Below are 27,751 nucleotides of genomic sequence, written 5' to 3'. Positions count from 1 at the left end.
TTTCAGATTGCAATAGAGACCAAACTGAAGACAGGGAGATTTCTCCAACCAAAACTTGCTTTTTTAACTTGTAGTTTTTGTTGATTACTACCGCTGGTTATGAACTGTTTGCTAATCAATCAAAAAGAGAAAATAGGTATGAAATCATATTAGCTTCGCTTTAAACCGCCTACAGATAGATGCTTGAAACGACAAAAAATTTGAGTATCACCATTTAAATATTTATTCTATCGGCAATATCATTCAATTTTTAGCACTTTTTCTCTGAAGAGCCTTAAGACATTTGAGCTTTGAGCTTCCCTTCTCAAACTTAAAAATAAAGAACAAAAAAACCTGCTAAATTACTGATATGTAAATAATGAGCAATTAAACGCTGGCATATTTTATTCTCGGATTTGTTCAGAGCTACTTCGCTCAACATACTTTTCGGCATTTTTTGACAACAAATTTAATTAATTTTGCTTAATCTTCGTGTTATATGGAACAATGGCTAAATATTTTTGGGTGTTTTTTTGCTTTTGTCAAAATTTGAAAGTATTTTCTGTATTATGAAGCAATAGTTTTGAGCTGTTTGAAAAATGCGAATAATGCAGGAGTTGTATCTTTTGGAGGAATCCAGCATCCTTCCGGCAAAGAACAAGAGTTTTACTAGGTCTGAACTCAAACCCTATTCATATTGAAATCCGGTTTGATATCTAAATGTCCACACAGCTTTTTGGTTGCTGAAGCCACTATCCCCGCGCCGTAACTATTCCATATTGAATAGTGGGCTATATTTTTGAGTGGAGGCCCGTACCTAACTTTCAGAGTAATGCAGAAATGAATCTGGAGGTTTTTAAGAAGCAGTTCAGTACTGATTCAGAGTCTGTTCATGTCACAATTTGCCCTGAAATTCTCTGTTTCACACTCTGATTTAGACTCTGAATCAGACTCTGAATCAAACTGTGATTTTTCTCTGAATTAGAGCAAATTCATAACAATGTTCGTGAGCCAAGACATGTTTTACCATTGCTTTTGCTCTCAGGTCCATAAAAATACAAATTTATACAATACCTGTAGGAACAGAAGAAATTTATATAATTTGCTGTCGGAAATTTTCTCATGTCAAGTTAAAACTGACTTTTTGAGCTTTTCCAGTATGCTCTGTGTTGTTTAAACCCTCCTCCTTTTTCTTTCCGGGCTGGGGAACGGCAGTGGCGGAGTTACTGAAAGAAACTCTAGGAAAACTGGCATACCAACTGGTAAAAAACCAAGCTTGTAAAGTTTTCGAGAGCAAAAATAAAAACAAAATTAAACATGTGATAATATTAAATAATGAGAACCTTTTTTCAAATAAACGAATTCTGACCCAATCTTTTGCAGATTCACATTTCATATGGCAAATGCAATTAGTTGTAAGCCAAAAATTCAGGAAAAAAATCGATATTTCACAGTACCACCAAAACGTAATTTATTACAGATTATAGAGAAAGTTGCAATTTCTTAAAATAATGTTAACTTTTTTTCAAATAAACGGTTACTGCAATGAAATTGTTTGTTGACATGGACCCACATTATTATCTGTTAAGAACAAATGTCGAAAACTAAGATTTTTTGTATAAATTTGGATCTGTAAAAAACCTAGATGATTGTTAGGGTAGGAATCTCATCAGGTTCTTCTGCGGATGTCATTTGTTAGGTACTGCATAACGTGTCTAATATCCGAAGAAACAAATAAAAAAATTGAGTTTTGTGGAATTGTGTGACAAATATTTTTCCCGTTTTTCACGACTCGTATTCCACTTTCGACTATAGAATTCAGTCAAAATTTTTGTGGATATATTTCACTTAATCTTCGAAAGGGTTTACATTTGGGGAGAGTATTCATATAAAAATTTTTTTAAAAAAAGGAAAATTCTCTAATGCAATTGCAAGTTCTTTAAATAATGACAACTTTTTTTCACATATATGTTTCACGGCAGTTTTTTGCGGATTCCCAGTACAAAGCCTCCGTACACATGAACAAAGTGGGACTATGGGATTAGTGTTAATTCTTAGTGTCAAAATTTTCAAGACACCAATTTGACCCAAACGTGCTATTATTTTTTTTTTGAAATTTTCTCTTGAATAAATTTTTGTCCAGGCAGATTACATAAACCTACTGGCTAACCGAAGCAAGAAGAGTTAAACGTTCAAAAAATGCGGCTACTGCTCTTAGTACTTGTAGGGTATTTCCCGAGATATTAACAAAAGTTTCAAATGAACAAAATTTCCTATGAATGTATCCGATTAAAGAATCAGTTCTCTAAAATTGCTTATAAAAAACTCCAGAAAGTCTTCTAACGTTGTTCTAAGCACTAGTTATGTCCATTGCATAGTAGGGTGATAAAATAGTAGGGTGTTAACTTTGGGGAATAAAATGATGTAAGAGCAGGGGGTGGGGTGCGTAATGGGGGGTAGGGGGGAAAATGATGCAAGAGTAGGTGCAAGAGTAGGGGAGTAGGGGGGGGGGGGTAAACAGTGAAAGAGTTTGGGGGGTAATGGGGGAGGAATATCTCAGGAACATCTATCGATTAGGAATGGAACTATTGTCGAAATTATTTGGCATTATTGTACCACATGACAAATGAAATGTTGACTTTTCAAGTGGTACAGATTTTAAATATTTTCGATAATTGATCTATTATAATAGCAAAAACTAATTTCGTCTTTCAAGAGGTCTGCAAGAGTGAGGTATTTAAGTACAACAATAGTTACTCTGCATTATTTAAAAATTTCCAAAACTAGGTTTGATCAAGAATAAAATTTTTTATAGTTTTTACCTGTTGAGCGTCAATTTTGGTCGAGGAATTTTTTACTACTTTTTTTGACGCACAAAACATACATTGTACAAAAGAATTCACTTTTACGGTTCCAAGTACCAAAAAACTTCTGAGTTTTAATAAGTTTCCACAAAAAATTTGTTCAAAAAGAAATCATTTGCAAAAAAGCCTTTTAATAACGGTTAAATAACCGTTGAGAAGTTTTTTTGTACTTCTCTGCAGTGTTGTGAAAAGTTTCTGATATTCAAGTTGATTCAGAGCTAATTCAGAAATGCATTCTGAATTTTTTTCTGATTCAGAGAAATTCAGAGGACAAAGATTCTGAATTTTGCTCTGATTCAGAGAGGTTTCAAAATCGATACAGAAACTGTTCTGAATACGTTCTGATTCAGTACTGAAAGGTAATATTATTCTGAAAATGTTCGAATTCAGTTCTGATGCCGACTGAATGTAAGGTATGGGGGCTATAATGAGAAGACCCAATTTTTCTACTGGGTACAATTGTCAGCCAATAGACGATGACTGCTAAAATTTGTTCTTCCTTAAAAATTATTTGGGCATTGGTCACGGGGATATGAACCTTTGAAGCCTATAACATTATGGTTTTAATCAGAATAAAACATTTACTCCTCTCAGCAGGCCATATGAACCACTGTTACTAACTAAAAATACAAAACTGGGGTTGAGGTTTTGTAAAAAAAAAACAGTGTAAGGTCAGCGGTGAATGGCGCTGAAAAACAAATTGACAGCAAAGAGACCACATCTTTTAACGATGAATGTGGTGACAGCGGTGAAATTTTCAATTCACACGAAATAAACAGCATCACTATGTTTCCTACCTCTGACCTGTTGCATAGCAGTTATTATCTACCACAGCGCTACCTGTCACTCACTTTCCTTTAAATTCTTTTGAGATCCTTTCCCTTAGTGCAAGCCCCCCTCCCCCGCTTAGTGGGCAAATATTATATTCACCTTATCGACACATGTGCCATTTTTTTACACAATGATTTAATTTGTAATAACACATGCTCTGTAACACGTGCTCTCTTAAGATCACGCAAGATAGTATTGATTTTTTTCAAAAGATGTGCGTTTATTGGCGATGGATTGCTTCCACTCCCTAAGCAGTAACTTTTTCACTGCTAATTTTTTTCTTCTACCTCATTCAAATATACACACACGCACACTCACACACCTAGACATACACAAACTCACACACACACACACACACACACACAAAATCACACACACACACACAAATACACCAAACACGCACAAGAACGCACAAACGCAGACACACAAGCAAACATACGCACACACACGAATACACCAAACACGCACACGCACGTACAAACGCATACACGCACAAACACACACACAAGCAAAGACACACATAAACACATACACACGCACTCACACACACTCATCTATATATATATATATATATATATATATATATATATATATATGTATACATACATATATATATATATATATATATATATATATATATATATATATATATGCAAACTCACACACAAGTACACACCAAGATAAGCTGGCAATTCTACGCACCCTCTAAAACTCTAAAATTACCTATGAATATATTATGAAAAATTGCAAAGCCCAGTCCGGGAGATTTATGTATTATTACAAGGAAAGTCAAGTAATCTTCCATTTTCTCGTTTGTCAATTTTTTTTACCAATTTCTTGAGTCAATATACAATTACAATCTTCTATTTGATCTCACGCGACAAGGTTTTAGAGTGCATATATGGGCAAGACGGTCTTGAGTCGTGGAAGGGGGGGTGGGGGGTTAAAAGCCAGTCGGGTTCATCTGAACGAGTCAGAGCCCAGCAGTAATTTTCAATCAATGTTGCACTAATTTGTGGAATTTTGAGAACTTTAGAATTGTAAAATTTTTAAACAAATTGTATTATTTTATTATAGTATAAACTTCAATCTATTATTCAGTAGTGTAAACAAAAATAGCATAGTCGTTCTTTTGTCTCTATACTCCACAGTGCAGAGCTACCATTTTAAGGTGTATTAAGATACCTTTTGAGGAAGCAATGACGTAAATTCGACCAAATTGTCCAATTTTATTGGTAGAGGCACTGTTTATGCCATGATTGAACAAAACTTTTGAGGAGTAAAAGTTGCGTCCAGCAAAAGTCAAATCATAAGTCCAGAAAATGTTTTTTCACGGGTCTCTTTGACCAGGTCAAATATATTGTCAAATCATGGCTCGAGCAAAATTCTTTTCATGAGTCTGCATTTTGTCTCAAAAATTTTACGTCCTTTTTTATAGCTCACTATTGCTGATAATTTAGTCAGCATGTATGCTCTTTCACCTTTTGCGGTTTTGTGGAACCATCAATCTGTCAGAAATCTGTCCCTTGCTTTGAATTGGAAAGCAACGGAATAACGCCACAGTTTCATCATGGCTAATGGGAAGAAGGTCATTTCAAATACACTGCCTATTTTCATCCAATCAAGTAAGGAGTTAATATAGTCCAGCTGCGATTACTGCTTTATCTTAAGAATTGAAAGTTTTTTTAAGACCTTTAGCAGTTTTACAACTGTATTTTAAGTTGGGCCGCCGTTGTGCAATGCTGTTTAGTCTTGCTCCGTTTCTTTTTCAGTATGTGCAACAGCATTCAATTAAAATATATTAAAATATATATATTTTTCCATGGCAAAAATCAAACTTATGGAAAGACTTTTGCTAGACTTCAACTGAGAACATCGACTGTATAATTTCGGTCAATACTGACCCCCCCCCATTAGACTATTTAGGTCTTACCATAAGTCTACTTCTGCACTAGGGTAGCAGCAGTTCATCCCAATTTCTATCAAACTTATCCAAATTGATTTGAAAAAATATTTCAGGGTTCCAAAATACAGACACGGGCGAACCTTTGGGGGTGACAGTGGGAACCCTCTCTACACATTCAAACACTCCTCCCCCAACTCAGATGTATCTTATGTGAATAATGAACCCAGATGTCTCTACGGGGTAGCCAGCAACAATCCTTACTGGAGGGCCTGGTTTGGCCTGTTCTACGCGGAACAAGACTTGAGTTGTTTTGCTAATGTTGTGTACTTTCAAGACTGGATCAGATACTATATTGAAAACGAATGATTTGATTCTCAGAGCAACGATTATAAAGTTTGAACAAAAATGGAGTCTCTCCCAATATAGCCCCAAGCAATTATAGTCACCATTGTCATTAGCTATGGCATATTTATAGAGGGGGGGGGGATTTAACCAATCAAATGCATAAAGAGTGCTCAAACGTAGGATATTAGGGGATATCTAATTTACAAGGGGCACTAGTGAAAACGAACCCGTTTCTCACATTTGCATCTTCTGTTGGACCAATTTGCGTGAGCATATATAGTTGTTTTAGTTAACTAAAGTTCACAGTTAAATGTTCCCGCTGTTGAAATTCTTAATCCGCTCAAAGTCTTAAACGCAAATGTAGTTCTCGAGGGTAATGAAAAACACATGCAAAAACAATTAATGTGATCTTTACTTACAATCGAGAGATAACTTCTATGGGAGCAATCCCCTCGGCTTGATGCCGAAAAGTCACAACAACAACAACAACATAACTTGCACGAAATCAATCACCTCGCGTGTTATAAAATAGACTGTAACGTGTCAAAAATTTGACTGAAACCTTTTATTTTTGACTAAATGGTTATGACATCCTATAGAGCAGCACAAGTAGGTCTGCTCAGATCTCCTTATGGCCGTCTTCAGCTTGATTCTTTCCTTTTGCCGCCCAATGCATAAATGTCAGAGCCGATTTGGGTCGGGCAACTAAAACCTTGCTCAACTTTTAAAAGTAGAAATGAAGATTTATGTCTCGTGACGAACTTTGTTTTTCATTAGCGTTCAAGCAATCAAACCAGTTTTCAGTACTGTGTCACACATATGTTACTTTTTAGAAAAACTTCGAATATCTTCAAATGGATCTTGAATCAAATTTTAGAAATTAGAAAACATTTGAAAGAAAATACTATGAATTGAAAATATTTTCATTCCGATAATTCTCAGATAACAAGTGCGGGTTTCAGCTGTATCACTCAATGAGATGACCAACAGTTAAACTAAATATTATTTTGTTTATCTTAACCCGGGTCGGGAAAATTTTGGAAGATTATTCATGAAATATGCTGAAAAGCGCTGAAATTTCAATTGTTCAGCGCGACAACCTTACATATTAAGGCGCTGAAATCTAGATATTTTCTTGAACTATATAAGAAATAAAACGTCAAAGGAGCCAGAATTTCTAATGATAAAATAAAATAATTATAAAGAACAGATATTGACCCTCGAATATACAAATCAAAAAACAAACTAAGAAGGTATTAGGAAAGACATGCCCTGGAAACTGCAGTAAATATTGTACAGTTTTCAGAGAGTCGGAAAAATCAACTCGAAGAAATCGGGTTATTTTCCCGCTTTTCTAAAACTTGTTTTTTGCTTATTTGTTTTCGTATTCTTTAAATTTCTTTGCCTCCTTTTCAATAGCAATACTAAGCATTTTGCATGCTTACCAAAAAGGGGAGGCTCAATCAATGTTAAAACAAGGGTTTGAGTCTGGGTGAAGGCAGTTTGCTGAATATAAAATGCATTGAATCGGTATAAAATCCGTTGTTTGCCTCAATTTGCCTCGGATCAAAGAGATCGTTTTCAAGAGATCGGTGTAAAAAGATCGGCTTAAACTTGGGTTGTGGATCTTTTCCGTTTGTGCTCTCAGCTGTGTGTATGCATATCATTTGCAATACCCGACACGCATGCCATGTTTTTCATGAACATATGCCTTGTAATGACACATGCTCTGTAATTTGATGGTGAATAACGATCTGGTGAAGCGGAAATAAAAAATACTTTTTTCTCACTCCTGAGAGTGCAAAGTTTAAGCAGTGGAAACTGACTTCTGATCGCAATTCTGACTGTTTCCCGATTAACTGCAACTCAACTAATGGCTAAATGAGAACTAACATCAATTTGAATTTCAAAATTTGTCCTGAAAGATAGTTTTTAAAGAGATTCGATAATACATTAAAATACAAAGCAAAAGTGCAGTTACAAAGAATTTGACAACTGCCTTTTTACTTTCTGGGGATCTTTTCCGTTTGTGCCCCCCCAGTACTTTTTGCACCCCCCCGTTACAGTGCACGTGCCATTAGATAGTAAATCATTATGTAAAAGTACGGCACGTGCGTCTGGGGGGTGCAAATAATATGCGCCCACTAAGCTGGGGGGGGGGGGGCACAAACGGAAAAGATCCCTTTCTGGACATTTAGAACATCTCTAATCTTTCTAATTTTTTTCCCAGAGAGCGTGCAACAATTTTGATTTGATGTTTGTTTGAGTGGTCAGTTCTTTTGTATTCTCGGCCGTGATTTCAATTTACATTTTTTTACGGCTCGTAATTTTTTTCCCAAATCCGGTCGAGATTCAGAGCATCCTAATGAAGTTTTGGCTCGCCATTAAAAACCCACCGAGCGAGAATTATGATAACTGAATTGATCATTCAAGAGGTAATTTTCAGAAAATGCCCGTTCAAAAACAGCACCACGGAGAACGCATAACGTTTCTAGGATTCAATGAACAATATTGTAAGTTTTGCTGATTATTTTTTTAACGCAAATCAAATTCTTCTTTTATCAAAGATCGCGTCTTGTGGCAAAAGTGTTATTTTTTCCAATAGCGATACGTTTTGCGCTAAGTTTTTATTTATTGTATTGAAAAATTTCCTCATGAAAACAATACAATCCTCTTCCTTTGTCTCCCTATTGTTTCCATTGTTTCGGTTCACTAGTTGTAAAATAGTTTTAAGCTTTGAATGTTAAAGCAGGCAAGAAATGGGAAGAATTACCTAATTTAGTTTTCACTGCAGTACCCTGACTACCGCCTTTTATCGTTAACACGGCCTTTTGGTATAGATCTATGAAATTAGAATTGAGCATAAGGTCTCTAAACACATATTGCTACTAAAATAGAAATAAATTAGAACAATTTCGAAATAATTGTTTTCGAGCACTCATGCCCAAACTTTCTTGTGTTCATCCCTGTTTCTAGACCGTGTAATTTTACCCTGCCCCCCCCCCCCACCCACCGCACTGCCTTCTTTTCTTTCCAGACATATATTTTGTCCAGCACTTCAATGTGGGAAATCAAAGCATAGATAACAAAAGATAATTCTAACATGCTGTACAAAAAATAACACTACAATGAGATGCTATAAGTGTTTAACAAAAGAATGCTTCCTTAACCAATTTTTTATTTTCCTTCCTCGATGTTTTCCATAGTTTCTTTGTTTTCCATCGCTGCTTTGCTGTTCTTTTCTAACTCGAACGACATTGCAATTAGCCAGCCAATAGCAATACACGTTAAAGCCAGCATGCAAAATGTTACTAATAACCCCCTGATAACCTTCCATTCTCGGTAGGGAATTTTCTGGCCTGATTTCCTTATTTGGAGTTGTCCCGATTCGTATTCGATTACTTCAACGTCGTCAATTTCGCACTCGGCTAATTCCGATTCGTCTTCGGCAGTCGGCGCATTTAAGCTAGCTTTCACCTCCTGTTTTCTGCTGCCTGGGTTTCCAATTTTCGGTTCTATTTTGGGTTCATTTTTGGGTTCGGTTTTCGTATTGGAGCTCATATCATTTCTGTTATCAACTTTTTTCGACACTTTCGACTCAAACTCCTTAATTTGGGATTTTTGTCCCATTTTCGCATCGGGTTTCTTGTTGGAATTGATTGCTGCGGTTTTCGTGTGCTCTTTATTCGAGTCGCTTTCGTCTTTGTCGTCTTTTTTGAAATCAACTTTCTTCTCTTTAATGTTTTCTGGTTTTGGTTTGCTTTTAGATATGGCTTGTTTTTCTGGTGAAAATCTTTCTTTCTGATTTGATGTGGGCATTATTGTTGTTTACGAAATTGCGTTTTCGGATAAGTTAGCACGGTTTCGTCAAGTTATTTCAGCAAGCTGTCAAATTATTAAAATTAATTTCAAGTTGTTTATTTTGACTGGTAACAATACAAATGCTTTATTTTGTCTGGCGAAAATATGGAAAAAATATGCGAGCAAAATATTTTAAAAATCAAGTTTATCGATAAATTATTTCGACTCAGTTTGTTAAAAACTTCAATTTCAAATAAACCCAAAGACTTCAACTACGAATTTTGTCGACCAAGTTTAACAAACAATCAGAATGAATTCTTTCTCAGCAGAGTCAAAACTTGTTTTGAAATAAGTCCTGTATTTCGGTACCTTCTGAACAAATAAAAGTTCATTCATGCGTTTCTTGTTCCCTCTTACATAATTTTTACCAACTGCTTCAAAGCTTGGGAGGGGGCGGGGGGTGTAAGGGGGGGGGGTATTTTCTGTGGTTTTAAAGTAGTGAAACACGGAAACATACGGTTGTTTATATCTCACGTGTTTTAATGTCCGTTGTTTTAAATATCGTTCAAGTTTAGGTCAATATCTTCTGCTGTTGACTTAAGTTCTGACACAGAGACAGAGCTTAAACTGCTTTGAAGTCATATAAACGGTATATAGATTAAAACTTAAACGCTGCTGTTTCGTCAACACTTTTGTTCAAATCTGAAAGGTTTGCCCTAAACTGTTTACAAAACCCCGTTGACAAACCCTGGCGTGACAAACTGATCACCCGGAGCTACCATCCAGTGTATTTCAGTATGATGAACTATACCACAAAACGACAATTTATCGCTGAAAATATTTTGGGTATTTTTTTCAAACGTATATAGTTATCATTTGCAATTCTTAAATAAGTATAAACCTGCTTTTCAATCACTTTAAATCAGTATACATTACCTGGTATATGACATATGCTTAAGAATTGTATAAATCCCGTTTGTATCTTCAAATCGGCCATTCTAAAAGCCGTTCCTTGTCCCGACACTTTCGCATTCTACTTGTTGTGAGTACTGAAGCATCATATAACACATTTTGTGTTTTGAAGCTATCGAAGAACAAGCTTTTGATGTTTTGAAATCAGTTTTACAATCTCTTGGGGTTCCCGGATCAATTTTTCCGCCCAAAAAGATGCGAGAGTGGGGCTGGAAAGGACGGTTCTCTTAGGAAAAGGCAGCACAAAGCTCTCACATCTTTTAGGCTGCAATGGGCTGCCAAGAGGGTTACAATGAATTAAGAGTTAGCGATAAGAGATAAATTAACCCCACACTCTTAAATCCTTTTCTTCTGCCATGGTGGGTGAATAGATGTAAGAAGTGGGGGTTAATCGCGAATATACTCCCAAATTCTAAAATCATTTTATGCCCTTTGATGGACCAAAAAAATATAAGGGGGATGGTAATACTTTTTTATCCCTCACTCCTGCATAATTTTATCCCTCTTGACAGACCAAAAAGAGGTGAGAGTGGGGGTTAATTTATATTTTACCCCGTCATTCTTTCAACCTTTAATCCGTCTGGAAGCCCATTACAGCCCAAGGAGTTTTGAGCTGCATTCTCCTAAAAATCCTCGCACTGCAGCCCCACTTTTATATCGTTATACTCCCTTGGCAGCCCCACACTTACATTACCTTACTCCCTTGGTAGCCCCACTCTTACAACATTTTACCCTCTATCAACAAGTTACCCCCCCTCCTCCCACACATACATCTTTTACCAGATTTGGTAGTGATAATCTTGCCTTGTTTTAGCCCCCTACTCGACGACTGACAGTCTTCAACCCACAAGCTCTGTACAATCAACCAGTTCTCATTGGCCTCCATACCATAAATCCTTCTGCAACTCCTGACAGTCGATCTATATGAACAACAATCGTTAGAACTACCCTCCTCTCAACAAATTAACCCTCACTCTTACATCATTTTACCCTTGGCAACCCAACTCTTACACAATTTTGTTCCCTCTGAACAAAATAGACCCTCACCCTTAGACCATTTTACCACTTAGCGGCCCGGTTTTCGCATCTTTTGACAAAAAAGTACCGCCTCACTTTTACACCATTTTACCTCCCTTTACAGACCAAATTTTACATCTTTTACCCACTCTGATCTAACTACCCCCTCACTCTTACTCCCTTTTACCCTCCTGGGCAGCCCAATAACTAAACCAATTTAACCCCTCTGAATAAATTACCCCCACACTCGTACGACATTTTAACCCCTTGCCAGCCCCTTTCTAAAACTATTTTACCCCCTTTCAACAAATTACCACCTCACTCTTATATCGCAATTTTGGCCATAGCATTAATTTGTTGCCTCAAAAGTCCTTCCATTGCAACCCATTTTAGCCCACTCTTCCATTGCACTTCTGGACAGGGTAATCCCTCAAAATTCCTCCCTCTGCAGCCCATTGCATCCCGCTCTTACATCGCAATTTCGTCCATGGGGTAATTCCTCAAAAGTCTTCACATTGCAGGCCCACTCTTATATTATTTTGACCCCAGACCAGATTACCCCCTAATTCTTGCATCAAATTAGCCCCTTATATACAAATTAACCCCCCCCCTCCACTCTTACAATAAAATATGAGAACTCTAGGTTGACACTCGACCCGGGTTCTAGAACAGGTGAATCACGATTCATGGTGGCCTATTCATGATCCAGCACTGATTCATCGTAACCTCAGAATGTATGTTTAAAACGAGAATTCTAACATTGAGAGTTGATTTATTTCAAGGCCAGAGTAATTAAAATCAGAGAAAGAAAATTCATTCTAAAACTCAGGCTGAAATAGTATGAATATATTAAGAAACAGTAAGCAATATCTTTGAACACTTAGATTTGTACTATTTCGGTACTGAAATTCAGTCAGCGCCTAATACTTGCGGCTGATATTATATCACATATGTTTCCCTTCACATTGCCATTTCACTGTCCTATAGAGGTTGCTTATAATGATGCGAGTTGATTGCAAACGTTGTACCAGTCTGAATAAAAGTGCAATTTCAAATTAGTCGCCTGAAACCTGATTTTGAAAGACATCCTGGTTGAATTATTGTGATAAACGTTATTGTGATGATTGTGATAATTTCTTACGAATCATACCGTTCAAAAAAGTTCCGAAAATAAAAGAGCCTTTTCAAAATATCGGAAAAAATGAAGTTCGTCTGTTCAAAATTGACAAAAGGTACTCACCGCTATTTTGTTACTCTATTTACATGTTGGTTTCGTCTCACAGTTATTCTTCGAGTCGGTAATTTTTGGTGACAGAACAAGAGCATCTCATCTGAAATGTCAAATTTTTGGTCGATAGCAAGAGAATGATCTGTCTGAGAATTTTCTGTTCCAAACTCCGCCAAATTTTGAATTGAACTTTGAATTTTGACCACAAAATAAAAAAAAAGCACAAGTATTTTCTGGCTACCGGACGAGGCGCGAAATCTAGAAAATATGCGAAAACGAACTCATAGTAAAACAGAAATTTCTAATGCACAATGGCACCAAAAAGCTACCCAACGCACAATTTGTGGTCTTTGAGCATTATTTGTTCTCAGTGTTTGATTTTCGATAGTGCCTGAAAAAACGAGTGGAAGTTTGAAACTTTAGGAAAGATTTGATCCTTTTTTCATTTACCAGAAAATAATATTAAAGCTGTTTTTCTTGTTTTCCTGTTTGCCTCTGGTGAATGAAAACCAAAGGCAAATCATCTTTGAACAGAGATATGGTATCAGCTTGCATACAAAGGTTACTGCAAAATTAACAGGCTCAAGGAGGCTTCAAATTTGGAAAATGAATTGCTTTTGTTTTTGGGTACAATACGATTAAATGGACAAATGCTTTTGTCGGATCTTCAAACGGATACTCGGATACTTTTGAAGAGATTTGTGCAAAAAAGGAATTTGCAAGTTCTTATTTTTCAACAACTCATTGCATCGCTGCATAAACCCTTGATTGTGAACAATTTCGTCAAAGAAGGTTAGAAAGTGAGAGGTACTGGAAAGGTCATCAAACATTCGAGATCTGAACCGGATTCGAAATGTGTGGAAAAATTGGGTGCAACAATTACAAAGAGAGAGGGTTATTTTGGAGATTTTAGAATAGATAGTGTTGGAAATGCTGTGGATATATAATTTTTTGATATTAACAGGAATCATGCACTAGATATTAAAAGGACTAATGGTGGAGTTTTTTCTCATTGCCGTGGAGCTTATGCGAATTCAATATGTTGTGTTAATTGACTTTTGTGGCGTAATAATAAAAAAATCACCAAGATTACGTCGCTTTTTGGTTTTGTAGTTTATTGTTCCGACCCCACTTGTGGGGGGGAGGAACTATATACTCAAATGGGTTTTTTTTGTTCAGTCAATTTTGGCCGATCGATATATTCGTCGTAGAGAAATAGGAGTGGTATCATTAAAAAGCTGGTCCAGCGTAGAAGTCAAATATAAAACGATTTTTTTTTATTTTCGGTGTTTTCGAGGAGTTATCGAGTATTGAAGTTTTGTGTGAACGAGCGATATTTGTTCACTTTTAGTGTAATTTTTCTCCAAATTAAAACATTTTCTATAAAAATAGTATGTCAAAATTCAATTTCGCGCCAAAAAATGCACTAATGTTTTGTTCCTAATAGACTAAAGGCGATAAAAAAGACTAGTTCTGGTCTCCTTGGGAAGTTCACTATAAAAAAAATTCGAATTCTATTTGAGAGCTCATTTTTTTATAAAACTTTTCTCTTTTTTTGCTTTTTCAAGTCACTTAGAGACAAGTCACTTTTTGTATCAAAGTTCTATTAATAACAAACTTCTTTTAAAGTCACATTAAGACCGATGAACACAAAACATTGTTTTCAAGGAATTGCTCATGCTTTTTTGGCTTCGATTCTGAGTTTTCGTAATTTTAATTGAAATTGTGAATTTCTTTTAGAGGTTTTACTATTTTTTTGCAGTCCTACAGCATGGATTCATTGACAAACAGTGCCCTTTGTTCCATAATGAGCATTAAGTGAACATATCTACTGCTTTGCGGGGACAGCTAATGGCTGTTAAAACTTAAAAAATAATTTTTCGTTTTTTTTTAACATTAAAGAAAAAAACTTATTATTGTGAACTGTAAGTCAGTCCAGGAGTGATGGCACCCTCTTCCTTCCTACTTCAGCCAAATTTAATCTGGTTAGCGGTTTTGGTTATATGACTTCAATGACCCAAGGTTTCATTTTTTTGCAATTTTTTTTGTATATTTTTTTATTATTGGTTACTTTTGAACTCTCATCACATTATCCAAATATTATACACATTATCCAAAAATTATTTTAATCCCATTGGCCTCAGAAGGATGTTCAGTGTATCACCGATAAAGTTTTCAGAGAAAAGCTAATTGTTTAATGGGCTTCGACACTTTCTTCTCGCACTTTTTTTTACCGAATTATAGATTTTGCCTGTTTTTGTTATTGTCTTCACAGCCATAAGATTTATTGTGATGTAATGTCAATTATCTATGCATAATAAACACCCTTTTCTTCCCATCGCATTACATCTGAGCGTAGATATTGAGCTCCGTTGAAAGATTTTGAGTTTAATGGCTGTTAAGAGTTAAAAACAATTTTTCGTTTTTTTTTTTAATATTAACCAATCTTAAACTTTCATTTAAACTGTTGGTCAAATTCAGCATTAGCGGAATCTTTTTTCCGTTCTACTGCAGCCAAAATTAATATGGTTAGCGATTTTTTCTTCTACCTATTCAATTTAAAACTTCAATGCCACGAGATTTCATAATTTTTGCGTACTTTATTTTATTTTTGGGTCCTTTTGAAATCTTATCACATCATCTTACTGCTGATGATCCCCACTGTTTTAGGGATAAAGTTCAACGGATCATAGATAAAGTTTCCAGAGAAGAGTTTATGATTTGAATTGCTTCGACATATTCTTCTGGCACTTTTCTACTGAATTTTTGGTTTTTACCTTTGGTTTTTATAGTCAATAACTTGTTGTAAGGTCTTATTGATGAAAAATGTTTGTCAAACAAATTTATTGTCCCGTCGAGGCATAATTTAGCGTGTTGAATGGCTTGCGTTGAAGGCTAATGAAATTAATTGCGTTGATAATACGTGTTTTCTCGAAAATTTCGTTGTTCTAATGTATTTGTTCGTTTGTTGATTTTTTGAAATTATATTGATAAATAAGAGAAATCTCATTGTTTTTAAAAATTGATTGAAAATAGAAGATTTTTTAGTGAAAAGATTTTTAAGATTTTTTGAAATTTCTTGTTGTAAAAAGTGTTGATTAATTTTTTAAGTTTCGCCTCACTGTTCGTTCTTTTTGTCGACTTGTTAACCAGTCTCATTAAGAGAATTTTCCATTTCTGTTGTATTGTTAAAAAAGTAAACTTGTGTAGTTAAGGTTTTGCCTGACTGCACTTTGACGTTGTTACTAGGTGCTTTTAAATTTATATATTCCGTTTTCGCCGTGAAATTTTTGTTTGTGCTAATTTTGTTCTTTGTTTTTTTTGTCTCTTAGTCTCTTCAATGTCAGATCACGTTGGCAATGTAATGAGGCATGGCATTATGTAATTCAATTAGTAGATAAGTTGTGTAACGTTTGCTTTAAACTCAAACATCTATTTTTGTTATCTCTTCATTTGGTTGACAATTTAGTCAAAAAATGAGCTCGGGTCGGAACATCATGTGCGAACGCACATTAACGAGCAGCCTTGTTATAAAGATAAAGGTATAGAGTTTTCTCTTGAATTGTATACCTTACCCAAGGTAAACAATTGTTTTAGACGAAAAAAATTCAGTGCTGGCTATTATTCGATTAAGCCGTCTCAATTAGTCATCATAGTTCAGGCAATCTGCTGTGTGCAATTAATTCGGCGAGGCCAACATCATAAATGTTTTTGTTTGTTTAATAATCGTTTCACCAGGCTTTAGCTTCGACTACGATTTTTTTTTGAAGAACGTCCTTTAGATATAATATGAAAGTCAGGGTTTGATAAAAATGTGATTTCATGAATTCATTCTTCACATTGAAGATAAAGTTTTCTTACTTAGTGAAATGTTATCACTCCTTTTGATTTTTTTCAATATATCTAGATACCTCCGAAAGCATATTCATAACACTCCGCAAATAGAATTATCTCTCTTTGTCTGATTTGAATTGTTGTGCTCCCGTAGCGGACGTTGAACTGATACGGATGGTTCCTGGGAGTTATAGGTCGGCTCCAAATTTCGACAGTTATTTTTGCGTCACTTGTAGTTTGGAAAATAAGAAGCCATTCATATCTTAACAACTCTGGCTAAAAAAGGATTTCACAATTTCATTCTAACGTTTATTTTCTACAAATTCTTGCTAACAAAATGTTTCAGAAAAATTCGTACTTTTGTTGAAGTCACACGAAGAATTGAAAAACTTTGAATCAAGTGAATGAGTTTAGCATGTACAAATCAATTCAAAAACGTTACGATCAGTCTCTCTTTATCTAGTGTAGTTCTAGGGAAGAAATTAAACTGAAATGAGTTAGTCCTTTTTACTGCATACATTGATTGCACTATCCACTCGGCAACTATTTTTAAATATATACCAAAATCTGAATTTTATGTTACTATTGACTTGGCTTTTTGACTGTGAATTAGTGCGTGTGGGGGGACTAAATGATCAAGAAGCTTATTTTTCATTATCATTGTTTGTCAATTGATCTATTTAACAAAACAATCTAATACTGGAACAATAACTATTCATTATGAGCCTTGGAAAATATGATTGAAAGTGTTTATGGATTTCTATTGTTAGTAGGGACGCCCTGGATATTTTTTCCATATATTTATAATTGTTTTCTGTTGTTTCTTATAAATGATACCATTTCCTTATAGACCTTTGAATAGGTTGTAGAATGTTTTGGCAACATTAGCAGCTATTTTAAACGTCGAATTGATTTTCTCAAATGATTTCAAATTCTCTGAAGAATATCAGAAACAACAAAGAGTTAAAAATGTATTTTTCTTTGAAGTATATCCTGATTAGTTCATTTTATTTTTTTAGAGTCAAATAACAATTTATATGGGCAACTTATGAAGTCAAGCGTATTTAAATTCTCTTCGCTATTGAAACCGAAGAACTCAGTCTTGGCAGAGTTTAGGAAGTCTTACGCGAACTCTGAGCTGTTGTTATCAAATTTGGCTGGGCTGCTACAGATCACACAATACGGGATCTCTTTATGTATGCCAGTCAAACTTGACAAAAGATATAACAAATCGAAGGCAAAGATATATGCCTAAGACCTGTCTGTGCTATAAGTCTCAATTTAAAATAGTTGGGGGGCTGAAGGTATTTAATTTATAAAAGAGTAAATATAAAATTACAGCTTACTAATTACCAGTTGTGTAGTGGTGTAATGGAGGTGAGCTGCTGGGCGATCGTTCACTTGGGTGTTTCTTCAGTTATGTTATTTGTCGAAAAGGAAAGTTATAAAATTAAATCTGGAATTATTTGTCTAAGTTGTTAAACAATTTTGTTCGACTATTTTATTGTTAAAGTGAAATTAATTTTGAGAAAAATGAAAGCAGTTGTCTGCTGCTTGTTTCTGGGAGTGATTTCTGTCTCTCTAATTTTATTCCGTCCCACTTCGCTGAGAGAAACAATTAATTCCTCTCAGCTCCGTTTGGGCCGATAGGGAGCGAATCACAAACTCACGTTCATAGTGAGGTGCTTCCTAATTATCCTATTGGCCGAGAAGGCAAGAGAATTAACTCTTTTTTATCTCACGGAAAAATTATTGAAACTCCAAAAAATAATAAAAATCTAAAAAGCTGAGAGCATCAATTATTGATTTCGTAGGCGCCTGTTTTCTGCTTTTCCCCTCTTCAAAAACCGCAACAATTATGGTTTTCTTGGGGGCTTTTTATGAGACTCTATTGTCTTTTCCCCTGAAGCAATCTGCTTCATCTTTTTTGAACTTGGGGGGAAAAATCTGCATTGCAACTGTCAAAAGCAGAAGTAATTTAAATCAAAAGAAACTGTGGTTTTACAGGACGCCTACGCTCAACAATGTACATTTTCTATCCTGGATATAAGCGAGGAGATCCCGGCCTAAAGTTGTGTTATTTAAATAAGTCGAACTGAGTTGTTTAAATACTTGTGTACTGGTAGTCTTAACAAGCGTTAGTTTATTTAGCGCGCGGCGAAAGAATGGTTAATTAGCGCCTAAAAACGTTCGCTCTAATGCGGGATTAATTATCCGTTCATTTGTAACGGCTCTCGTAATGCTACAGCTCACCCCGATTTTTAAGATAGAAAAGAAAATGATTAAAAAAAGAAATATATTGCATCGTATATAATTTTATTGCGCTTGAGACATATAAATGAGTTACTACAAGTTCAGACAGTTATGAAATTAATCGCAAAGGGCGATAATGGTATGCTATAAAATTAATCGCAAAGGGCGATAATGTTGTGCTGTATTATTCAAAAAATTCTGGGGGCAAAATGACTGGGCTTGGTACTGGACTGTTTCCGTCGTCCATGATATCAACAACTTCCACTATTTCATCTCCGTCTTCATGCTTTTCGGTATTTCATAGTTCCTTGATTATCCTTTTTTGTTTTCGGTTCTTCTTCTTGAGTTTCGTCAATTCAGAGTTGAGTTGCTGTACTTTTTCAACCAGTTTTTTGTTCTCCACTCCTAAATTCTGATTGACTGTAGTGATTTCTAAATGCTTTCTTGCATACACTTTGTTAATTTCTTTAACATTGCTTTCCTCCGTTTTTTTTACTTGCTGGGAGACGATGTACTGCCTCCGCCAATAGTCATCGCTTGTTATTTTCTCCTTTTCACTGTTCTGCATTTGTAATCTTTCAAATCTAATTTGTAGCTCCTGCAATTCGGTTTCTTTAACAAATAACTCCTGTCGGAACTTGGAATTCTCCGAAATTAGTGAAGCTTGGGTGACTTCTTCGATGGCGTCCGCAGGCGTCGGAAAGGCAGTTGAGTGGGCATAGGGGAAGTTGACATACGAGTCCAGCTGATTGTTTCTGGCGAGGTAAGTGTTCTTTTGGGTATCTCTGTCTTTTATTCTCCAGACGTTTGTTGTTTCTGTTAATGAGAACTCTTTCAAAATAGGCAGGTTTTCAGTTTTCGCAAGAAATTCTTCGCCGGTTGAAATGTTCTGAACCTTAACTTTGTCAGAGATTCTGAACTTATTGGCTTGCATTTTCAAAGTGTACTTCAAGTTCGTCACAAATCTGGGGTTCATGGGATTTACAACGTTTTCCCTAATTTTCTGAATTTTCAAGCAATAGGGGATGTCCTTTCGCTCTTTGTCACTAATGAGGTCATCTATATTTGCCATTTTTCTTATCTTCTCTGCGTGACTGCTTTGTTGATTTCCTGGTGCTGGTCTCTTTCGATCGACTATCCAATTGTTTTGCGGATCATATTGACTCGAACTTGATGGAGGTGCAATGGTTGTAGTAAATGGAGGCTTTGAGAAAATAGGAGGCTGGGAAGAATGGGTTTGTGTTTGTTCTTGTTGTGTTGTTACTTGTTGATGTTGATTGGGGATTACTACGCTTGCGAGTGTGGGTCTGGTAGTCATTGTGAATGTTTCCTTGTGGGTGATCTAAAATATTTTGATTTTGGTTAGCCTGTGTCATCAATATCACACATTATGGCTTCTTTTCAAGTTTGCAATTGTATTGCTAATATAAAAAAGTATTCTATTGTAAAAAATGTTTTTGTAAGATTTTGTTGCTAACTGCTTTACTTAAAAATTATAATGCTAAATGCATTTGTTATTAAAGTTTGGTAGAAAAGTTTTTGTTTTGCTAAATGCAAAATTAATTTTAATAAAGGGAGGGGGGCAATAAATAAAAAAATTTTTATACTTATGCCAGGCGGGCAGCCCTGTCACAAGTACGTCTTTCTCCGCTGACCGGAGGTGTGAGTCTTGGGGCGTGCGTCACACTAACACGGCTGCAACGACCCGTGCAGCTGGGGAGACAACCTTGCTGAGTTGAAAGAAGGAAATTTTTCGGGTCGTTTTTGGAAATTTCAGTTATCGTGTTAGTGTTCTGAATTATTTAGGTTCAAAAGCCAGGGGGGCAGGCTGGAGAAAGCTGAGGTAACCCCTTCCCGAGGAAAAGTTAAAAGAAAAAAGAAAAAGATCGTTTGTACTTGAGTTGTTTTTGGTTTATTAGACAACGTCGTCTAAAGAAAATGTTTGCAAATGGGACATCTTGTCAGCTTATTTATGCACACTCGACAGAATCGGTGTTTGTCATGTTGGGAAAAATGTGGGTGTTTTGTTACTCCTAATTCTGTTTTCATTTTTTTGCATAAATTGCAATGAAAGTAGGATGTGATCAGGACGGGAAGACAAGGTCGAAGACAAATGGGACATTTAGGGTTTGTGTATGTTTTAAAAAGTGCCTTTCTGCAAGGAATACATACATAGTGAGGATTTTCTCTGGGAAATTGTTTATGCAGTTTTTCTACAATAACGGGTTTCCGTGAACATATGGGGCAGATAATGTCCTTATGGGGATAGAACCAACGGAAACCGTCGAATAGGGATTGTGAAAGACCCATAGAGTGACTGTTCTCTTATTTCCCTTAGATAGAAACAGGAAAACCTTTGAGAAACTGCAGTAGGATTAGATTAATGAGGAACGATATGGCAAGCAAGGTAATTAGGATTAGGATAAATATTTTTGCGGATAGGTCTAGATTGGTCATTTTTAGTATCTGGAGAAAATTTGGCAAATTGCGGAAAGGAGGTAGTTATTAATAAAAAGGGATATTGCCAATGCGCATAAGAGAACAAATAGAAGCATAAACAATGTTATGGGTTGCATTTTGTCAATTCAATGAGTAGTGCAGAACTAGGGTGAAGGAGGTGACTTGTTCCTGGTAAAAACTGAGTTGAATTAGGGATATCGATTGGATTAAAAATAAAATTAGGGAAAGAAGTTGGGTTGTTTGGGTCAATTGTTTGTTTGCATAAGGGGCATTTAGTAGTGGTGAAGGTCATACACTGCAAACAAATTGATTTTTCAGGGTGTAGGCTTTTGAAGTGGCTGTGGCAAGTGGATAACTTTTTGATTTCTTGACAAGAATCACACTGGAAATAATGGCAATGACTGATTGTATAAATGGGGGTTACGCAAATGGGGCATTTAGGTTGGTTCCAATATTTAAATAATTCATTTCTACAGGGAATGCAAGCAAAATGGGGGGGGCTGACCATTTGGGTTTTTGTGCAATTTTTTGAATTGACGGCAAGGGAGATAACAAACAGGGCATTCAACTTTAGGGGTTTTATCAATTTGAGGTTGCTGAGACGATATTTTCAGAATGTTTCCCATTATAAGGACAAATAAGAAAGATCCGGGTATACGAGTTCTAATCCATGGTGTTCAAGTTCGTTGGGGATAGTTACATTTAAATCTGCAATAGCAAAAAAGAAATTCCAGTGTTTCTCGTTTGGATAAATGTAATAATGATTAATGGTACCGGTGCTTAAAAACATATAAGTTATCTTGATACATGCTTTATACAGTGTGAAACAAATATTGAACCATCTTTCTACTTTAAAATTTTAAAGTTTTCCTTACCAATAAACAAAATCATTTTAGTTTTAACAATTTGGAAAGAAATGAGGGGAAAAGAACAAATTGATCAGAAAAAAAAGGATAGAATAAAATGAAGAAGAGGAAAGGAAAAAAAGATTTTTTTTGTGGAGAGCAAGTTATGTAAAACAAATTACTTTACTGAAGAGCGCCCAAGTTGACTGGGAAGTGCTCTTCGATATCGATGAGTGCGAGAAAGAATTCCCAGTGCATCATTCCCATGGTGACTCGAGTAGAACCCTCACATCCACGTTCGTAGTCAGTATAATGTATGATTATACAGGGCTTTATTTCTGCAGTGGGAGTTTCAATGAATGATTTCTCGAGGGATTCTACTTTGACTAGTCGCTCACCAAAGTGGAACAGCATTATAGGAGATCTAAATTAAAAGGGATTTTGGAACCATTTAAAGCTTGGGATACATTTATGAAGAATGTCCAATAGGGGGAAGATGGCGTTAAGATGATGGTTCCATCAGTCCAAGTGTTTAAATATTCGAAATGGAGTATTAGTTGTGGTATAACTCTGTTACTTTTTGTTGTCACAAATGATTTTTCAAAAAATTGAATTTGTATAAGGCAATTTTGGTATGAGAATATCATTGCTGTTTTTTAATTGGTAATTGTTTCCAATTCTTTAGTAATTAAATCGTTTTGAGAAGAGTCACTTTTCGGCAATTCAAAATAAAGATTGTGAGGTACAGAGTTTGGGTTTTCTAGAATAAAGAAGAAGAATTTCCAATGAACTGAGAGAGGATTAATACTTATTAATCAAATTTTTTCACTTTGGATTTCTTTGAGCGTTACTAGCATAGTAGGTACAGGAGTTGGGTATGCATCAAAAGATCGTTGAATTTTTTGTAACTCTACAAATTTATTGTTAACTGCAAATATCATAGTTTAGAATGATACCTAAGCAATGTAGATTGGATGTTGTACTTGAAATACCGAGTTCTCTTTGAATGCTAGAAAAATGGTGAATTCGGCGAACTGCGGATGAGTAATGAAAATAGTTAAAAGTCTGTAAATATTTGTCATGGGTTTTTTTGCGAAAGTCATTATACTTATAGCGGAAACATAGTATACGGCTAAAAGCTCAAAATTTTGGTTTCCGATTCTGATTTGTATGTTTCTATTAGTTAAATGAACCATGTTGCTGATCTAGCTCATTTGGCAGACTATTAGGGTCGAATTGTGCTAAATACACGAAATAATTCCAATACAACGAATGAGGGGTTAAAATTACAGTATCGTTTTCCCAAGTGTCCCAAAACTCAAAATTTATAACGATTTGAGGGAAAATGTCTCCGTGATTTTCTTCAAAAGTTTTCTTTATTTGATAAATTGTAACGAGTCTATCTTGAAACAAAAAGTACATTAATGGAAGCGTTTTAGTTGTTAATTAACTTATTGTTCTTCATTTCAAAACTATGTATAAAAGTATGTAAATGTAAAAAAAAGGATAAAAAAGGGTGTGTCAATTATTTCTGAAAAGAGGATTATTGACAACGATTGATATTTATATATAATATATCAATCGGATTCACTTAAGCAAAATCGGAGTAGGGGAAGAGTGCAGGCAATAGCTAGATAGACATAGTTGCGATTACATAGTTGAAAGTGGATTATAAGAAATAAAAAGCAAGGAAGGAATCCACACATGTCTCTTACAGGAAAAGTCAAAGTCTAATAATATTTTTCTTCAGACGCTTTGAAACAATTTTGTATTCGACTCCAATGTTTACAAAAGTAATTGTGTCATCAATCAGGGCTCTTAACAATGAGAAGTATTGAAAATTTGAATGCGGTACGTCCAAGTCTATAATGTCACTGAAGTAGAAAGATGCAACTCTAATAGTTACAGTAGTTTTTAAATCGGAAAGACTTGAGGATAATATCTGTCCGGTGTATTGTCCAAATCGAATGAATAAAGCGTTATGCTGTTTTATGAATTTGGGTTGCATAGCATAGCATCCTTGAGGTGTATCTAAACAAGATATTAATTAACTTATAGAGTCTAATACAAATAATTTTTTTTATTTTTGAGACAAATTATTTTTTTTTATAAAAAAGATGATTTTTTTATTAACAGCTTTAAGGAGGTGCCACCACACTTCGAATGGTTGCATCATTTTGTGGTTGTGGTTGATGTGACGCCAGATTTGGGTATTCTACTTTATTATTTTCTGTATGACAATGCTCATCAATTTTATTTTCTCTTGGTTGATCCTCAACGCATTTGTAAGTTTTTTCTATTGTGCTGTAAGGTTGATAATTACTAAGCGGTAAAAAATGATTGTTGTTCTGCGGGGCCGACGGTTTGGTTTCGTTAGAGAATACCGGTGTAAAGAACGATAAGATACAAAGATCATATGTTGCTCCTAATAGAATTTTCCAAAAACCCATTGTTTTGTTGGATATTTTGTGGATTTCGAACGCTCTTATGATTGTTACGATTACATCAGTTAAGAATTTTATGCACAAGAAACAAGCAAAATAAACTCCAATTTTTTCAGATAAAAAGTGATGATTCCAAAAGTGCCTTTGAACTGGTCTGTAAAAAATGTAGGTGAAAGAAGAGAATCTAGATAAATTTGTCTGTTAATTCCAATTGCCGACGCATAGATATCTTTTTGAGAATAGTCTATGCTTCTTCCTTCTAGAACTTCTCTTGAAATTTTTGTCAAAACAGATTTTGAAGCTTCCGAATGCAAGATTTTGTCCCAAAAAGATTTAAGTTGATTTGGTGTGTAAATTCCGGCACGTTGCGATTCGTAACCGGTAAATTTTGGAATAGAACTAATAACTCTTGAAGAGAATATTTTTGGCGGTTGTAAAGGAACAGGTGCTGGCATCAAATGGTACCATGAATTTTCATTATCAATATCTAATTGGTAGGCATTTTTGTAGCCTCCAACACAATCTACTTCGTTTGCAAAAGGGTAGGTTTGTCGAGTAATTGGGTCGACGAACATTGTCCTACCATCATAATGAATAGGAATCCTATCATAACACTGTTCAAGAACCTGAAGTGGTGAGTTTCGTTTTGGACAGTGGTACAGCCAACCTATGCTACCATCTGTGTCTAAGAACATCGAGCGGTTGCCGGTTAACATATATCCAGCTAAACGATTGTTTTGGATAGCCTGCATTAGTATCATTTGTTTTTGAGTTCGGTCAAGTTCGCATTGTTCTATGACCAAACCTTTCCATGTTTGTTTTATTTGCATGTAATTATGATATATGACAAAATCCATTTTTACCGCAAGGTTAAGATCATAGTCTAACTTGTCTTTGTCTAAGTGTTCCCATGCAACAAAACCATTGTCGGATGTTCGGATCTGTTCATCTGAAGGCTTCCTATTAAACCCATTTACACTTAGGCTATTGTCAGGTTCAACACGAAGTTTATGAAAAAATTGTTGAGTTTTTGTTTTATAAGGTTTGCCAGTCTTCATATTAAATCCGCCTTTATAAGAAACATATAGAGACTCTAAATTTGTTCTGTAAATAAATTCTGGTTTTCCACACACCTTTTCTTTTTCATCAATTACTCTAATTTTTATGTCCATTTCAGCAGGAGAATACGTTCCTGGTCCTTCATAGGGCGTCTCCGATTTTTCATCACTCACTATGAAATACTGTACGTTACCAAGTTCGTTTTCATGTTTTAGCATTTTTGCGTTTTGTGAAAATCTTTTAGTAACTATACAATTTTCCGGTGCCTCCCAATTGTATGCAAAGGGGTCGAGTGATGTCGAATGACAACCTCCTTCTGAGAGGGCACAAGGAAGTTTTAGTCCTTGACTGTTATAGACAGTTCTGTCATTAAGATCAATATCGAGTACAGTTTCTTGCATCAGGGTTTCAAAAGAGAAATGTTTAATTTGACCACGATTATCACAAGATGTTGATGATTCACCTTCAAGATCAACTCCCTGGTTTTTATAGGAGACAGTTTTTATTCCATGTTTTATGTCAATTTCCATGTCATCATCGTCAAATTCGGTAACAGTAATTTTTCCAGTTTTATTAGCATTTAGGCATTGTTCGGGTGAAACAATAATATCGTATGTTATTATTGGAGCGTTGTGTACAATTGATGAATGGGAAAACATACCACAATTATAACGAATGAGCATTGCAGTGACTTTGCACATAAGAGCTTTAACAAAGGTCCGATAAGACCGTTGATAAAGTGTTACATGTGTATCAACCATTTGAATGTTTTCGGGTGTAATTTTGCAAGGAGAAACTTGTGTTAAAGCATACATTTTATTTTCTTTCATTTTAGAACAGTCATAATGAATGACCCTAAGTTTGTTAGATACGTCATTAATATCCTCAGTAGCGTTAATAACTATAGAAAGAGTACAAAAGTAGAAAAGACTTATAAGTAAATAAGAAAAATAGAGTTTTTCAAAACAAGGATATCTTTTCATCCTGTTCTTTTTTAGCGCTTCAAGTCGGGAATTAAGGCTATGAGTTGTAGTAATAGGCACTGCCAGTAAATGTTGACTGGATTTATTGCTACCTAAAACAAAGTTAAGTAAATCCGGCTTGATAGCGTGATGGCGGCTTGGCCGAGCGACTAGAAGTTCGCCTATTATTATTATTATTTTCTAAAGTTTGTAAATTAGAAGGTCCTTGTTCCGATGTATTAGGGCGGAGAGGACTTAAATTAGGGTCTACAGGTATTCTAGGATTGTGCTGTGGGCAAGGAGTAGAACTTCTTGTTCGACTACCGCTAGGTAGGTGTGTTTGGACTGGAGGTGGGTTATCACGACCACCTGAACTTGATTCGTTGAATCCTGAATCGAAATTGGTAGGTGTTCGGTCAGGGTCGAAGTTCTGCACAGGGGAGTCTCTTCGTATGAAATTATCCACGGGGAAATATTCGGTGTTAGTGGCGATTTGGAAGGAGAATTTAGTCAAAGGACTATTGAGTTTATTCATCTGACTTGTCATTAGATTATTATAAAATGTGTCACAATTATTTTTATCTATACCATACTCTAGGGTTAACTCTGGTATAGTTTCAGTAGCTGGGTAGTACTCGACTAGGTGATTTCTATGAGCAACTTTCCTGGTGGCCGGGTTGCTATCTAAAGTTAATTCATAGTTAACATTGGTTAGTTTTTTTTCTACAGTAAAAGGTCCTGATCTTAGTTCATGTAGTTTTTTTGACTTTCCTAACTCAATTTGATGGTTTTCCATTAGAACTTTTTGTCCAACTTCAAGTGGCTTGCCTAATTTGTGTTTGTTTCTATGTTTATGTGCGCGGTTATTTTTTTCTAAGCTCTTTTTATAAGCGTTATTGTATATTTGTTTGAATTGGTTTTCTCGCATAAGCAACGAATTGTTAATAGTCG

General features: G+C 35.4%; 1 protein-coding gene across 2 annotated transcripts in view; it reads left to right on the top strand.

Moving 5' to 3' along the window:
- LOC142349397 (chymotrypsinogen B-like) overlaps window positions 1–12,068 on the top strand; it is a 29,334-nt gene extending 17,266 nt beyond the window's left edge. Inside the window, exons 4-6 of one of the 2 annotated variants that reach the window (XM_075400927.1) lie at window positions 594–652; window positions 5,694–5,884; window positions 11,513–12,068. In XM_075400927.1, the coding sequence (XP_075257042.1) occupies window positions 594–652; window positions 5,694–5,884; window positions 11,513–11,610 (348 nt within the window). In that variant the 3' untranslated portion in view covers window positions 11,611–12,068. The remainder of the gene's footprint in view (window positions 1–593; window positions 653–5,693; window positions 5,885–11,512) is intronic. The other variant, XM_075400926.1, reaches the window with a different exon arrangement.
- Window positions 12,069–27,751: the final 15,683 nt, after the last annotated feature.

This window comes from Convolutriloba macropyga, chromosome 11 (genome assembly GCF_964194025.1).
Source record: "Convolutriloba macropyga chromosome 11, txConMacr16.3, whole genome shotgun sequence".
Taxonomy (NCBI): Eukaryota; Metazoa; Xenacoelomorpha; order Acoela; family Convolutidae; genus Convolutriloba; species Convolutriloba macropyga.
The sequence above is the reverse complement of the archived record's forward strand: the minus strand, read 5'-3'. Positions and strand labels throughout refer to the sequence as shown.